Source organism: Typopeltis vanoorti, chromosome 2, assembly GCF_054136105.1.
Source record: "Typopeltis vanoorti isolate ZY-2024b chromosome 2, IOZ_Tvanoo_1.0, whole genome shotgun sequence".
NCBI classification, from domain to species: Eukaryota; Metazoa; Arthropoda; class Arachnida; order Uropygi; family Thelyphonidae; genus Typopeltis; species Typopeltis vanoorti.
In genome coordinates, this window is record NC_143550.1 from 140,528,683 (window position 1) to 140,545,325 (window position 16,643).

A 16,643-nucleotide genomic window follows, 5' to 3' on the forward strand; every position below is an offset into this window, starting at 1 on the left:
GCAGTGATGAAAGCACAGTAATAAAAAACACTGACCAGGCATGCAATCAGGAATACATATCCATCCTTGAAGTAGAAAAAGCCATCAAAAGTCTGAAATGTGGAAAGGCAGCTGGAGTAGATGATATTAGACCAGAAATGCTCAAGTATTGAGGTATAAAAGTTTTACAGTGGCTACACTGCATAGTTCAGAGGGCCTGGACAGAAGGACGAATTCCAGATGACTGGAGTAGAGCTCTCCTCGTACCCATATATAAAAAGGGAAATAAACTGATTGTGAAAATTACAGAGGAATTTCTCTACTGAGTGCTCCTAGTAAAATTTATGCCAGTATATTTGAGAAACGGTTGAGAAGGATTGTGGAAGAGAAGCTTGGTGAGGAAAAAGCTGGATTCAGGTCAAATAGAAGCTGTCAGGATCAGATATTCAGGTGCCAAGAGAGAAGCTATTCAAAACGCTACAGTAGTATGGTGTCAGTGGATCATTATATCAAGCAATACTCAGTCTTTATTCGAGTTCTAAGTCAGCAGTTAGAATTGAAGGAAGTACAGGAAGATGATTTAATGTTAAATCTGGTATCAGACAAGGATGTACATTATCTATATTGATCACATTATGAAGGAAAGTGGTATTAAACCTGATATTAAAATTGGAGATGTTAATGTCAGCTCCTTGCTTTATGCATATGATGTTATACTTCTTAATGAATCTGCTACAAGTCTGCAAGAGTCCCTGAATAAATTGAATAACTGTTGTGATAGATATGGTATGCAGGTCAGCAATAACAAGACAAAGATAATGAAAATAGGCAGAAGCTTTGTGAACGGAGAACCTATAGAACAAGTAAGACATTTCAGCTACTTTGGCACGATTTTTAGTGAAGATGGTAAATTAAATATGGAAATAGACAACAGAATCAACAAAGCTGGCATGGTAGGAAGTCAATTGAATAAATTCATACGGAATAAGAGAGAAATTATTCAAAACACTAAATTAGCTGTATACAAGACAGCGTTCAAACCTATTTTAACTTATGGATCTGAGAGCTGGGTCAGAAGTAAAACACTTGACAAAGAGTAGAGACCGTAGATATGAGAGTCCTGAGAAAGATTACGGGCGTGAACAGATGGCATCAATGGCAATATCATATTAAAAATGAGGATATTAGGAAAGAACTTGACATTGTCAACATCCAGGAATGCATTAGCAGAGCTAATCCCAGATGGTATGGGCACTTAAAACAGAATGGGGGAGGAAAGATTAGCCAAACAAATGTTCTCTGCCAGGTTGGCAGGAAAAAGACTCAGAGGAAGACCAAGATATAGGTGAATTGATATGGTAAAAAGTGTCTTAGAAGATAGATATATAAATATAAGATCTGATGTTGTAGCTTTGACAGGTAACAGATTGATTTGGCAAAAAACTGTAGGTAGGAAGTTAGTTATGATATAAATTTTTAATGTAGTACTATCATATCCTGGACACCCCTTAATGGTAAATGTCAGGAATTTGATGATGTTCTCACCGAAGTCTACCCATGACTTTTGTTTTGCTAATTTTACACAGTGTTTAGCTTTCTTACATTTCTCTCTATTTCTCTAAGAGCACAAGCTGACTTATTTGAAAGGAACTTTTGATATGCTTTCTTCTTTTCGTTCACAGCCTCTTTAACTTCCTGTGTCCACTACAGAGTTCTCATTTTTCTATTCTTGCAGACAACCTCACCACATGCCTCTCTGGCTGAATCAATCAGGGTTTTCTTCAAGGCTTGCCACTGAATCTCCAAGGTTTGGTTCGTGATCTCAAACTCTATTTTTTTTTTTTCAATAATCTTTGTGTATTTTAGTCTACAGTTCACATCTGAAAGCTGTTCAACTTTTATTTGCTTTAAACTTTTGTACGTGTTCTTCTTTTCAATATGAAATTCAATTTTATTCTGCTCAAGACTAAATAGTGATCACTTCCAATTTCAAATCCTCTGTGCACTCTGGTGTCCTGCCGCAGGGAGAAAACATCACTATCGACAATAACATAGTCAATGAGACTTTTCTTTTTCCTTGCCTCTTCTCTCTATGTGAATTTATGCACATTTTTATGTTGGAACATGGTGTTAGTAATAACTAGTATGTCCTGAGCAGAAATCCAACAGGCATTTGCCATTATTATCAGCTTTGCTGTTTTCTCCAAATTTTCTCAAAATATTTTTTTATGTCTGATAATCATTTCCTATTCTGCTATTTAGATCACCAACAAGGACCAACTTTTCTTTTTTCATTGTGTCAGTTGCTTTCTCTAAAGCATCAAAAAATTCCTCCACGTCTACCTTAGTAGAACCTTCTGTGGGACCATAGGTAGATTAGCCTCGTATTTAGTGTTGAATACTAAGGCTACTACTCCTCCTTTTCCTAGATTGTCATTGCCCAAATATAACATTTTGAATTTATTGCTCAGAAAGATCTCACCAGTTTTTGTCTTTTTTGTTTCAGTCACCCCTATTATGTCGATCTGGTACTTATCTAATTCCTCAGCTAGCTCCATTTCTTTGCCATTCAAGCTTCTTATGTTGATAGTACCGATCTTCAATTCTGGTGATATTGAGTTGTGGTGTGTTTTAGGATTTGTTCCAGTAGCTGACTTTCTGCTGTTCGCCCTGGTTCCCTGGCGAAAACAACAGGGGCCTTGTTTAACCGGGCAACGCTCCAGCCGGCATGAAATTTTGTCATGTTGTACCATCATTTTTTATTTTGGTTTAAGCCAATAAGAACACAATTTGGTCGGCTAAAATCTCAAACTGCCAGCCCATCCTCATTCGTTAAGTATCCAAGTAGATACCCAACAGGGTGCATCACGAGAAGGTGAGGATTGGACATTAGGTCAGAAGCCCTGGTCGGTTCTCCGTATTCCTTTAAAGTCTATGTGGAGGTCTCCTTTCAGTTATACAGCTTTGACCATTAAGCACCCCTGATGAAATCTTTGGCCAGTAAAGTCTTTTTTTTTTTTTTTTTATCATTTAATATTCATTTTATATTTTATATACTCCTGACAAACACAACTCTCGCTTATAGCATTATTTCTAAAACAAATAAGTCCTGCTTTACGAATGGTGCCAGGAACCATTTTAAGAAGCCTACAACTTTTGATTCACATACTATGACAGATTGGATGTGAAAATGAGGTAAACAAACATTTTAAAGACTGAATAACTCAAGAGTAATCCTTATGCTTGTAAAATTATACAACCAATGCAAGATTTCCTATGAAATATTATTGAGAAAGCTTTACAAATTGCTAACATATCAAATACAACGAATAGAAAGTAAAGTAAAGAAAAGAAAGTAAAGATTGCAATGTGAGAAAATTAGAAACAATGTGTACCAAATCTGAAATGAAAACAAACTCAGTTATGGTGATATAAATTAAATGTTGATACTGAAATTAGAAAGACAGCTTAATGTTCACTGCACTTTTGTAAGGATGCCTAAATGTAAAACTGCAAATTGTTTTAAAAGTAAATCCACCATTTTATATATATAATTTTTAAAAAATTTGCTATGATAGTTTTTCTGACTGACATATTTAAATAAATGTTCACTTAAGTATCTTAGAACACTTCTTTTTATATTTATAAAACATTAACTCAGGCATGCATTATAGTTTTATGAAATTCCACAATTAGATTCATACAACTATTTAAAACATTTACCTTTGGCTGCAACACAACAGTTTTTGATTTTTGTGTGCTGCTTTCAGGAGTACTGGATAAAAGATCTTGGGATGACTGACTTGACAAAGTTGACAACTCTGAGTGAGCCGGACTTGCAGATACTGGATAAGGAACAGTTTTTGTTTCTGGCTTTTTTAGTTCTTCAGTTTCTGTACTAACAGGCAATTTAGAACTACATAATCCAATAGGCTGAAGAACAACTGACTGTGGATGTGGAGGCTGTGGCTGCAAAGGAGCTAGTGATTGCTGTGGAACAGTTACTACAGTTTGTACTTGAGGAGTCTGAGAGGTAAGACAGTCTTGCTGATGTTGCTGTTTAGAAGTTTCAGACCAGTGGGATTGGGAATATGTAGGATGTTCTGCTGAAGGTGTTGCATTCGGCTGCAGAGTTACTGAAGTCTGATAATATTGTCTATTATACTGATATGCTGAGTATGAGTACCCTTGAGAATATGTTCCATAAGAAACAGCAGATGTCTGTTGCTGAGGCATATAAATTCCACTCCCTGAATTACCATATGCACTTTGTGGTATACTCTGATAACTGTAATTTGTTGCTAACTGAGAAACATTAGTTACAGAAGGTTGTGTATAAACAGGTTGCGCTTGTGAATTCTGACAATATCCTACAGTATTAGAGAGAACAGCTGGTTGTTGTCCTTGTCCAAATGCAGAGTCCGTGCCATGGCTATACTGATTTCCATACATCTGATTGTAAGATGCCAACTGATTATAGTGCCTAGAACCTAGAGCATTATCAACAGGAGTAGAATTTTTTGTCACCTGATTTAGATTATAATTTCCAGTTACTAGAGTGTGTGTGGTACCAGTAGCAGGTGCATAATTATATGGATAAGTATTTGGTACTCCATGATATTCACTTTGGGTCTGTGAAGTCACTGAATGTGACTGGCTTTGCGGACTACCTGTATAAGTTTGCTGATAGGATGTAGAGGACTGAAGATAGAGATTAGCTGACTGTGTGGGTGTGAAGTTGGTTGCTAATTGAGGACTAGATCCTGAATGAGAAAGCGACTGAGACTGTGATATTCCTTGGCTGCTAGGCTGAGAATAATGAGCACTTGAATACGAAGAGCTACTTTGATTGGATGGCAGAGTTCCAGTTTCTGAAGAAGGGTGTAATGCAGGAATGCTGGAAGGCACTAATGAGGACTCAGGTTGCTGTTGGTTTGCAAATGTGGCAGCATTCTGATATGGAACATACCCATATCGAACATATGATAAAGGTTGGTTCCCCAAATCCCCTTGAGTTTGAACAGGAGGATGAGAACTATGGGATGATATTGGCTTGCTAATGCTGTTTACAGTATATGATGACAAAGCAGGTAGAGAACACTGATATGTAGTAGTTTGCTCTGAGCCAACTGGAGCAGGTCTAACACCTATACCAGATGCATCAGATGTATCTTGATGCAGAAGTGCTGAATTAGCTATCTGGTTATGGTAAGCAGTAGAATTTTCTAACTGTTGATGTGTATTACCAGTTGGTGGAGAAACAATGGGATTTTCCACTTTTGCAGGATAAGGAGCTGAAGCATGAACAGAAATAGCTCCAGGGAGAGAGGAAATTGCTTGTCCAGATGCATTAACAAATGCAGGCACCTGAGGATAGGTAGTTGATGTTACTGCTCCAGAAAGCGGCACTCCAGATCGACCAGTCATATAATGCAAATAATTTTTTAGCAGCTTGGGACCAGAGGAAGAAGGAAAAGAGCTACTCAATCCTAATGGTCTTCCAGCTGAATGAAAAAAAAAAAGGACATACTATTATTTACTCATTTACATATAAGCAGCATAATGAAAAAGGACAATTTACATCTGTGTTTCTCTTAGTTTTACTTTACAAGTCAAATTTCATTACTTCAATATTTAAAAAAGACTGTCAAATTTAAAGAGTTTGGCAAACTACATTGATTATTTTCACCAAAAATCTATCATCATTTAGGTTTTGTCTGAATTTCAGATATCTCAAATTTAAGACAAGTGCACACACTTACCCTATCTGCAAATGAATGTCTCAAATTTTTTGCTCGAAATGCATGGAATAAAATACATGAGACTAAGTAACTGATCAGGTATATTATAGGTCCTCTCATACTGCTGGTGATACTGATGTAATGCCTCTTTATATCAGTAATGTGTGATATTTAGCACAACTAGAGAGGTCACAGATTTTGAACTGTCAGTGAAGACTAGAAGAATAAAGTGCTCTGCTCTGTAAATATTAAATAACTGCATGTAGATGGATGATGGAGTGCAAACCTGCCATGACGGAATGTTGTTATATTTAGTACAGGTAATATTCATACTAATAGCTTGCATAATTTCTAACATGCACACCAAAGGGATATATGGTAGCCTGATGTGTGATATTAAGCCTCCTGATGCCTATAGTGTCTCCAGATTCCAGAGCATCCAAGTAGGATGCGCTAGAAGAGACTTTATTTTTAGGCCAGTTAGAGAACTGTTTCTGTCTAAGTGATAGAGCTAGTTCATTTGCTTCAACATATAGACTTTGAATGGGCGATGTGCAAAAAGTACCAATAGTTATCCTTATGATGGATAGCTAGTACTGGTACAACTCTTAATGCCTTAACATGCTGTGATAAAAAAAAAATTCTTTTCCCTGTTTTCGATACTGAATACAAATTGCAAAATAATGTTCCTTTTCTTTGAAGATGATATTCCAATTTTTAGAACTACAGACTGAATAGGACCTGGACTGCAAGTAAAAAGCTTTTTTTTTTGTTTGTCTTTTAAAACTGATGTAATTGTAGAATGACAACATTATGAGAACCACAGCGATTCATGGTTTTCAGAACACCAATTTCTGTTTGTAGTGAAATCAAATGACAATTTTGTCAACTAGCACTTTTATTATCACTAGGGTTATGTGGTCCCCTTTCCTCTCCCATGTTTTAAGGATAATAAAAATGTAGAATGGAATGCATGCAACATTAATGTGTAGAATATGTTTAGCAACCAAAGAATATTCAACATGCATAGAAAGGGAAGAAACTACAAGTGTACAAAACACCATTATGTGTGATGCGGAATGAGGAATTAATGGACTAAACATCTTCCATTGCTCATCATTAAATGCGGTTTCTGTGCTCATTAAACAAATTGTGAATTTCGATTTTATTAGTCCATGCAATGTCTGTAAATATAAATTGTTTATTTCTTGAAAGTTCATAATAAGAGGTTTTCCTGTATAAAATTTCATGTAGCTACTATTCCAAGATGTTATTTTAATTCAATTTTTTTATAGAACAGAACTTGTGAGAAGGCTGAAATGAATATATGAAAATAATGTGAAGTAAAAACCTATAAAAAGAAATGTATGAAGAGATAACATGTAAATTGGAAACATGAAATAGCATGAATGTGAATATAATCCAATAAAATATTATGCAAATATATAAAAAACCAGGAATCAAAAAACCTGTAGTATACATAGAAACAGCCTAATCGGTATGTCATATCACATTTGAGTCTTATCCATTCTAAGTAGTCATCATCATCAAATTCCTGCCATGTACCCTCAAGGGGTGTACAGGATATGACAGTACTACACGAAAAAATTACATCATTACTAACTTCCTATCTACAATTTTCCTCCAAATCAGTCTGTTACTTGTCAAGACTCCAACATTATCAGATCTTATATTTCTATTGTCTAAGGCACTTTGTACCGTATCAATCCACCTATATCTTGGTCTTCCTCTGGGTCGTTTTCCTGCCAACCTGGCAGAGAACACTTGTTTTGCTAATCTTTCCTCTCCCATTCTATTTAAGTGACCATACCATCTGAGATTAGCTCTGCTAACGCATTCCTGGATGCTGACAATGTCAAGTTCTTTCCTAATATCCTCATTTTTAATATGATATTGCCATTGATGCCATCTGTTCACGCCTCTAATCTTTCTCAGGACTCTCATATCTGCGGTCTCTAGTCTTTGGTCAAGTGTTTTACTTCTGACCCAGCTCTCAGATCCATAAGTTAAAATTGGTTTGAACACAGTCTTGTATACAGCTAATTTAGTGTTCCGACTAATTTCTTTCTTATTCCATATGAATTTATTCAATTGACTTCCCACCATACCCAGATTTGCTGATTCTGTTGTCTATTTCTATATTTAGTTTACCATCTTCAGTAAAAATTGTGCCTAAGTAGCTGAAATGATTTACTTGTTCCACAGGTTCTCCAGTCACAACACAGTTGACATTTTCAATGATTCTGCCTATTTTCATTGTCTTTGTCTTTTTATTGCTGACCTTCATACCATATCTATTACAACAGCTATTCAATTTAGTCAGAGAATCTTGCAGACTTGTAGCGGATTTATTTAGAAGTATAACATCATCCGCATAAAGCAAAGAGCTGACATTAACATCTCCAATTTTGATATCAGGTTTAATACCACATTCCTTCATAATGTGATCCATATAGATAATGAATAACAGAGGTGATAATGTACATCCTTGTCTCACACCAGATTTAACATTAAACCATCTTCCTGTACTTCCTTCAATTCTAACTGCTGACTCACAACTCAAATAAAGACTAAGTATTGCTTGATATAATGCCCCATTGACACCATATAACTGCAGCGTATTGAATAGCTTCTCTCTTGGCACCTTGTCATATGCCTTTTCCAAATCGACAAAACTTAAATACAGATCTTTGTTATATTCCCATGCTTTCTCGACTATTTGTCGTAAAGTGAAGATCTGATCCTGACACCCTCTATTTGGCCTGAATCCAGCTTGTTCTTCACCAAGCTTTTCTTCCACAATTCTTCTCAACCGTTTCTCAAGTATACTTGCATAGATCTTGCCAGGAACACTCAGTAGGGAAATACCTCTGTAATTCTCACATTCAGTTTTATTTCCCTTTTTATATATGGGTACTATGAGAGCTCTACTCCAATCATCGGGAATTCGTCCCTCTGTCCAGGCTTTCTGAACTATGCAGTGCAGCCACTGTAAGACTTTTATACCACCATACTTCAGCATTTCTGGTCGAATATCATCTACTCCTGCTGCCTTTCCACATTTCAAGCCTTTGATGGCTTTTTCTACTTCAAGTATGGATATGTATTCCTGACTGCATGCCTGGTCAGTGTTTTTTTATCACTGTGCTGTCATCACTGCTTGTTTCATTTAGCAGTTTTTCAAAGTAATTACTCCATACTTCAAGGATATCTTTTTCTCCTGTTTTCATTTCACCTTTATCATCTCTAATTCCTTTTACAGCACTCTTTCCTCCATTCCTAAGCTTCTTCAACAACCTCCAGAATATTTTGCCACCTTCTTGATATTTATTTTCTATATTCTTGCCAAAGTCCTCCCATGACTTTTGTTTAGCTAGTTTTACACACTGTTTAGCTTTCTTACACTTGTCTCTGTATTCTGTAAGAGTAAAAGCTGACTTATTTGCCAGGAACTTTTGATATGCTTTCTTCTTTTCCTTCACTGCCTCTTTAACTTCCTGTGTCCACCAGGGAGTTCTGATTTTTTTATCTTTGCACACAACCTCACCACATGCCTCTATGGCAGAATCAATCAATGTTTTCTTCAGAGTTTGCCACTGAATCTCCAAGGTTTGATTCCTGTTCTCAAACTCTTTCATTTTCTTTTCAATAATATTTCTGTATTTTAGTCTACAGTTCACATCTGAGAGCTGCTCAACTTTTATTCGCTTTAAAACTTTCTTACATGTTATTCTTTTCAATATGAAATTCAATTTTATCCTGCTCAAGACTAAATAGTGATCACTTCCAATTTCAAATCCTCTGTACACTCTGGTGTCCTGCACCAGGGAGAAAACATCACTATCAACAATAACATAGTCAATGAGACTTTTCTTATTCCTAGCCTCTTCTCTCCATGTGAATTTGTGCACATTTTTATGTTGGAACATGGTGTTAGTAATAACCAGTCCATGTCCTGAGCAGAAATCCAACAGATATTTGCCATTATTATTAGCTTTGCTCTTTTCTCCAAATTTTCCCAAAATATTTTTGTATGTCTCACAATCATTTCCTACTCTACTATTTAGATCCCCAACAAGGACCAACTTTTCCTTTTTCATTGTGTCAGTTGCTTTTTCTAAAGCCTCAAAAAATTCCTCCACTTCTACCTTAGTAGAACCTTCTGTGGGACCATAGGCACAAATAAGTCTCATTGTCCAGTTCCCCATTCTCATATTTGCCCACATTACTCTACTTGAGACTGACTGCCATTCAAGAAGATTAGCCTCGTATTTTGTGTTGAATACTATGGCTACTCCTTCTTTTCCTTGATTGTTATTGCCTGAATATAACATTTTGTATTTATTGCTCAGAAAGATCTCACCAGTTTTGGTCTTTTTTGTTTCAGTCACCCCTATTATGTCGATCTGGTACTTATCTAATTCCTCGGCTAGCTCCATTTCTTTGGCATTCAGGCTTCTTACGTTGATAGTACCGATCTTTAACTCTGGTGATGTTGAGTTGGGGTTTGTTTTCAGATTTGTTCCAGTAGCTGACTTTTCGCTGTTCGCCCTGGTTCCCCAGGCGAAAACAACGGGGGCCTTGTTTAACCGGGCGACGCCCCAGCCGGCATGAAATTTTGTCATGTTGTACCATCATTTTTTTATTTTGGTTTAACCGATAAGAATACAATTTGGTCGGCTAAATCCCAAATTGCCAGCCCATCCTCGTTCGTTCAGTATCAAAGTAGATACCCAACAGGGTGCACCACGAGAAGGTGAGGATTGGACATTAGGTCAGAAGCCCTGGTCGTTTCTCCGCATTCCTTTAAAGGCTATGTGGAGGTCTCCTCTCAGTTATACAGCTTTGACCCTTAAGCACCCCATTCTAAGTAGTTAATGTGAATATTAAAAAAGATCATTTTCAATATTTCTAGACTCAATGGCATGTTAACAATATCTCCACCACATGGATTTAAATTTATCCTCATAGGATACCAGAAAATTATTATGAATTCTGAACTATCAATTTTTTTCAGATATAGAGAGAGGGGAAACAAAAACTTACTTTTCTTTGCATGGGCCTCCATAATTTGTGACCGCTCTTCATCTTGAACTCTGGTTACACTGCGAACTCGAGCAAGTAATCTAGCTAAGTTAGCTTGTAATTTTTTGTAGAATTCTAATCCTTTTTCAGCTTTAGATGTTAAATCTCCATATGCTTCATAAGAGAAAATAAGAGATGCTATCATTGTTTCACGTCTGAAAAAAACAAACAAAAAACGTGAAATGTAAGACAACTGTGCTGATTAAAATCTATACAATTTTTTTCTGTTAAAAAAAACAAAACAATCATTCAAGTGCTTAAAAATGGCCGAATATAAACCAGCAACTTTCCTTAATCATTAAAATCACTGGAGATGACAAATGTCATTTAACACCATCTAATTATAACCATTCATTTAAAAAATAAATAGAAATGGCATAGTGTAATCACTATAAAAGAAATTTCAGCAGAGTAGGGTGCAATCATTGAAATAATCAAACAAAAGGCAACAGTTTCTATTTGCAACAGCAAACAAACATTTAACATTGGCTTATATATAAACTGGAAAAATCCTGGAACACATCCCAACTCAACATCAGCAGAGTTCAAAATTAGAGTACTGACAAAAGAAGCACCAGTGGAAAAGAAATGGAATTAACTAGGAGCATCCATGTAACCTTTTAAGGAATGTGAAAACTGACTGGGGTTTCTGACCTAATGTCCTGACTTTCTAGTGGTGCACCTTGTTAGGTATCTACCTGGACCTGGATAATGAACGAATGAGGTTCATTTGGGATTTACCTGACCAAATTGTATTCTTATCGGCTTAAACCAAAATGTAAAATGATAGTACAACATGACAGAATTTCATGCCAACTGGGGCATCACCCAGTTAAACAAGGTCCCAAATGTTTTTGTCAGGGAACCACTAGGGCGAACAGCACCAAGTCAGCTACTGGAACACATCAACTCAGCATCAGCAGAATTCAAGATTAGTGCAATCAATGAAAGTAGCAGCAACAGAAAAGAAATGAAACTAGCAGAAGATTTGGATAAGTACCAGATCAAACATAAAAGGTGTAACTGAAAAAAAGAGGCGAGATCTTTCTAAGCAACAAATACAAAATGTCATATTCAGTAAATAATGAACAGGGAAAAGAAGGAGTAGCTATAGTATTAAACACTAATTATGAAGATGATCTTACTGAATGACAGGCAATAGTATTGAGACCACATTGTAATATAAGGAGTTTATTAAAAATAAACAATTAAAACCATCAAGTTTCATGCATCGTAAGACATCATCAGGGATAATGGTACATAAGTTTTACACAACAAAAGTCTACTAACGATTAATTGCACATATTAGATGTTTTTGATAACTTCACAACTGTTAAATAATTAATAAACCTCATACAAACGATACATTCGTTACTGTATGCATGTTGTTATCATGTTCTGTGGTATCATGCATGATATATCCTATGTATATAGCAGTTACATTTTTGATGAAAGCAGACCATACTCGATGTAAAATTAAGCCTTCATTTTTATTGTATTGTGTAGGAATCCTAAGCATTTGTCATCATCACAAACCATGGACTCGCTGTCTGTTAGTGTCCGATGCTGCTTCCACTATCTTCTTCACCTTTCCTTGTTCGGTGCACGGTGTCACAGTTTCTGTAAACTTTACATTTTGCAGTCCTTTATGTCATCTCTCCATCCTCTGTATGGTCTACCGCTTCTGTTTACACCATCCATAATACCAAACATGAATGTCTTTATCTTCCAGTCCTCACCTATTCTGCAAATGTGTCCAAATAATTGCAGCTTCCATTGTATAATCTTCTGCATTAGATTATCCTTTGTTGTATCTTCTGACAGAGCTCTTCATTTGTGATTTTCTGTACTCATCCTATTCTTAGAATTTTCCTGTAACAAGTTCTTTCAAATGCCAAAACTGTTTATCTTGATTCTTTATTTATTACACGTTTCAGATCCAGACAGTACTGCTAAAGATGTATGTTTCCAGCACTCTTAGTTTTGTTTGCAGGCTGATCACTTTACTTTTCCAGATGTTATCCATGGCTTCATATTTGTTCTTCCCTTTGCAATCCTGATCTTTATTTCTTTTTTACAGTCCAAATCATATGCCATTTTACTTCCCAAATATGTGAATTGTTCTACATTTTCTATATCAATTACATCCACTTGTATCTTTTGTTTCACGTTAGATGTTTTCAATGTGTTTACATGTTCTTCTCACCAAATACAATTGTCTTTGTTTTTTCCAAGTTCATAACAAGTCCAAATCTGTTCCCTTCCTCATTTAACAGTTTCATTTTTTTGTAGTTCTCTTTTGTCATCTGCAAATCACAGATTGTTAATTTTCATCCCATGTACTGATATTCCTTTTGTATCTTCTTTCATTTTATCCATTGCTCTTTCTAAATGTACAATGAAAATACTTGGTGATACTGGGTCCCCCTGTCTAGTACCTCTACTTGTTCTAAACCATTTCCCCAAATCATCACCTATTCTAACTGCTGCAACTGCATTCTTACAAACATCTTTTAAAACTAATAGCTCTATTAAAAGAGCTATTAGTTTTCTATCAATTCCATAGGATTCTAGCACTGCTAATGTCACTTTTTGGTTGATACTGTCAAATGCCTTCTGAAAATCAACAAAGCAAGTATATATGTTTTTGTTTTTTCTGATAGCTTTCTTTGCTATTAACTGCATTGTCAAAATCTGTTGAACTGTTTCTATCTTTCATAAATCCTGCTTGCTTGTCTGCAAGGTATGCTACCAATTGTGTTCTCAATTTTTCCATCAATATCATCATCACCACTTTACCGAGGTGACTTTAATACAGCTTTCCTTCATAATATGATCCATATAGATAATGAATAATAGAGGGGATAATGAACATTCTTGTCTCACACCAAATTTAACATTAAACCATCTTCCTGTACTTCCTTCAATTCTAACTGCTGACTTACAACTCAAATAAAGACTAAGTATTGCTTGATATAATGTCACATTGACAACATATAACTGTAGTGTTTTGAATAGCTTTTCTCTTGGCACCTTGACATATGCCTTTTCCAGATCTAGAAAACTTAAATACAGATCTTTGTTATATTCCCATGATTTCTCAACTATTTGTCGTAAAGTGAAAAATCTGATCCTGACAGCCTCTATTTGGCCTGAATCCAGCTTGTTCTTCACTAAACTTCCCTTCCACAATCCTTCTCAACCGTTTCTCAACATATTTGCATAAATCTTACCAGGAACACTCAGTAGGGAAATATCTCTAATTCTCAAATTTAGTTTTATTTCCCTTTTTATATATGGGTACTATAAGAGCTCTACTCCAATCATCTAGAATTCGTCCCTCTGTCCAGGCCTTCTGCACTATGATGTGCAGCCACTGCAAGACTTTTATACCTTCATACTCGAGCATTTGTAGTCAAATATCGTCTACTCCTGCTGCCTTTCCACATTTCATGCTTTCGATGGCTTCTTCCACTTCAAGTAAGGATATGTATTCCTGATTGCATGCCTGTTGAGTGTTTTTTTTTACCACTGTCACTACTTGTTTCATATAGCAATTTTTCGAAGTAACTGCTCCATACATCAAGGATATCTTTTTCTCCAGTTTTCATGTCAGCTTTATTATCTCTAATTCCTTTTACAGCATTGTTTTCTCCATTTCTGAGCTTTTTCAACAGCCTCCAAAATATTTTGGCACCTTCTTGATATTTATTTTTTCTATGTTCTTACCAAAGTCCTCCCATGACTCCCAATTAGTGATATCAGCTCACCTACATGAAGTTAAAGCATCACACAACAGACAGCAATACATATAGTCAACTATCATATGAGGTGCTACGCAAAAGTTCAGGGAATTTGAACAGCCTGTACAAAAAAGGGCAAGCAGTACTCTTTGTTAATCAGTATATCAAGGGCCAGCAAGCTGAGAGGCTGCATTCTTGGGTTATATGCATTTTGGTAACATCATGTTATGTCTCAGGATCATGTCAGTTATGATGCCAAGACAAAGCAACAGCAGTCATAACAGTGAAAGTTGCCAAATTCACTATGGCTGGAAAAAAAAAGCACATCAAGTTTGCAGTAATATTAAGTCAAGGTTGATCAGGGATTTTTTTGACATCCAAAGCATTGTCCACAAGGAATTTCTCCCCACTGGTCAAGCTCTTAATGACAAGTTTTACTGTGAGGTTTCAAAGTGGCTAAGGGAGAGCATTTAAGGGTGAAAACATCCAAACAATTGGAAGAACAATGACTGAGTTCTCCACTATGACATGGATGCAAGGGCTTGAGGACTGTCAGTTCCTGGCTTCCAAAAACATGATAAACATTCCCCATCCACACCCTATTCACCTGACCACACCATATGAGACTTCTTCCTGTTCTGCAAGTTGAACTTCTGTCTGAAAGGGCAGTGTTTTCTCTTTCACACAATTGAGAAGATCCATGCAGAATCATAGAAGGTGCTCAAGCAGTCACACTTGACTTCCACAGATGCATGGAATCACGGAAAAACTGGGATTGCTGTATACATGCCCAAGGGGGACGACTTCGACGAAGACAGTGAAAACTAGGAGTTGGAGTAATTTTTTTTTTTTAGTCAACAAATTCTCCAGACTTTTGGGTTGCACTTGTAAAACTCTTAGATAACCAAGGCTTTCTCTTTCTTTTAAATAATGAACTTTTCTTTAAGATAGCACTTGTTGCATTTTTGGTTAGACCAGAACTTTTCCAAAGTTTGTTCAAGTATGAAGTTAATACAGCAGTATTTGCTATTCTAAGAGTTGACTATATCAGCCATTCAAGGTGGTACATACTGCTGTAAACACCAATGCAAGGAGTGTTTGTAATAGTTCTTGCTGCTTTCTCCAATTACTGGTATAATAGCTGCAATCGTCAGCATGCAAATAATCCTCTTCTGATTTTTTTTTTTACTATGTAAACAATACAAAATCCTTAGTGTTACTAGGTCCTATTTTAAGATTATGCTTCAACATGCAAACTACTATATCATTTATTATACACGATGCCAGTGTATTACCAATCATAAGGTGCAGAATATCAATTATGTTACATTTCATGTGAAATAAAATAACACTAACTTTCTAATCGTATCAGAAGTTGCCTTTCTCCTCTCTGCATATCGGGCATTTGCCTGGGTAAGTGCAAGAAGTATATTATCTTGGGCAGAAAGATTCTGTTCAAGAAATGAAATGAGTTGATCATGCTTCTTTAGTTCATCATCAAAGAATTTCTGCAAAGAAAATAATGTTCATTAAGAATGAATCCTAAACACAAGTAAATTAAAAACGTGAAATGAAAAATGTCACTCACTCTTTAAGACAATAACTCACAAAACATTGTGAATGTATCATATCATAGTACTGCTGATGGAGTAAGAGTTAGGTAATTTGGAAACCTTGTTCTAAAGATCAAACAAAGAACTTTTTCAGGATCGTGGTCTTACATTGTGCAATAAAATTCATCTACCACGTAAAGATATTCACAAACATCCATACCCACAGTGGGATCTGAACTAACAGCTTGTTGGCTGAAGATGGACTATATACTTGTTAACCAGGCCAGCAAATTAGACCATTTTTAATAGCAAAATTACCTGAGAGAATAGCAATTACTCTGCTCTCACCAAAGGAAATTTAATGAAATTTGGTATTTAGGATCTGTAGTAAAATTTGAGTAGTGAGAAAGTCCTCCATTTGCTTCAGTGATGAAGCTGGTAATCTGGATGAGAGAGGTGATGGATACATCACAGAGAAGTATTATATGGTGGAGAAGAATAAAGAAAGAAGGTGACCAGTG

General features: G+C 36.0%; 1 protein-coding gene across 2 annotated transcripts in view; it reads right to left on the reverse strand.

The window, feature by feature from the left end:
* The window catches only part of mop (tyrosine-protein phosphatase non-receptor type protein myopic), a 352,485-nt gene that overhangs the window by 146,878 nt on the left and 188,964 nt on the right, over positions 1 to 16,643 (reverse strand). For both annotated transcript variants that reach the window (XM_090413257.1, XM_090413258.1), the window contains 3 exons: positions 15,926 to 16,077; positions 10,788 to 10,981; positions 3,703 to 5,483 (listed from right to left, as the gene is read on the reverse strand). In XM_090413257.1, the coding sequence (XP_090269383.1) occupies positions 3,703 to 5,483; positions 10,788 to 10,981; positions 15,926 to 16,077 (2,127 nt within the window). The remainder of the gene's footprint in view (positions 1 to 3,702; positions 5,484 to 10,787; positions 10,982 to 15,925; positions 16,078 to 16,643) is intronic.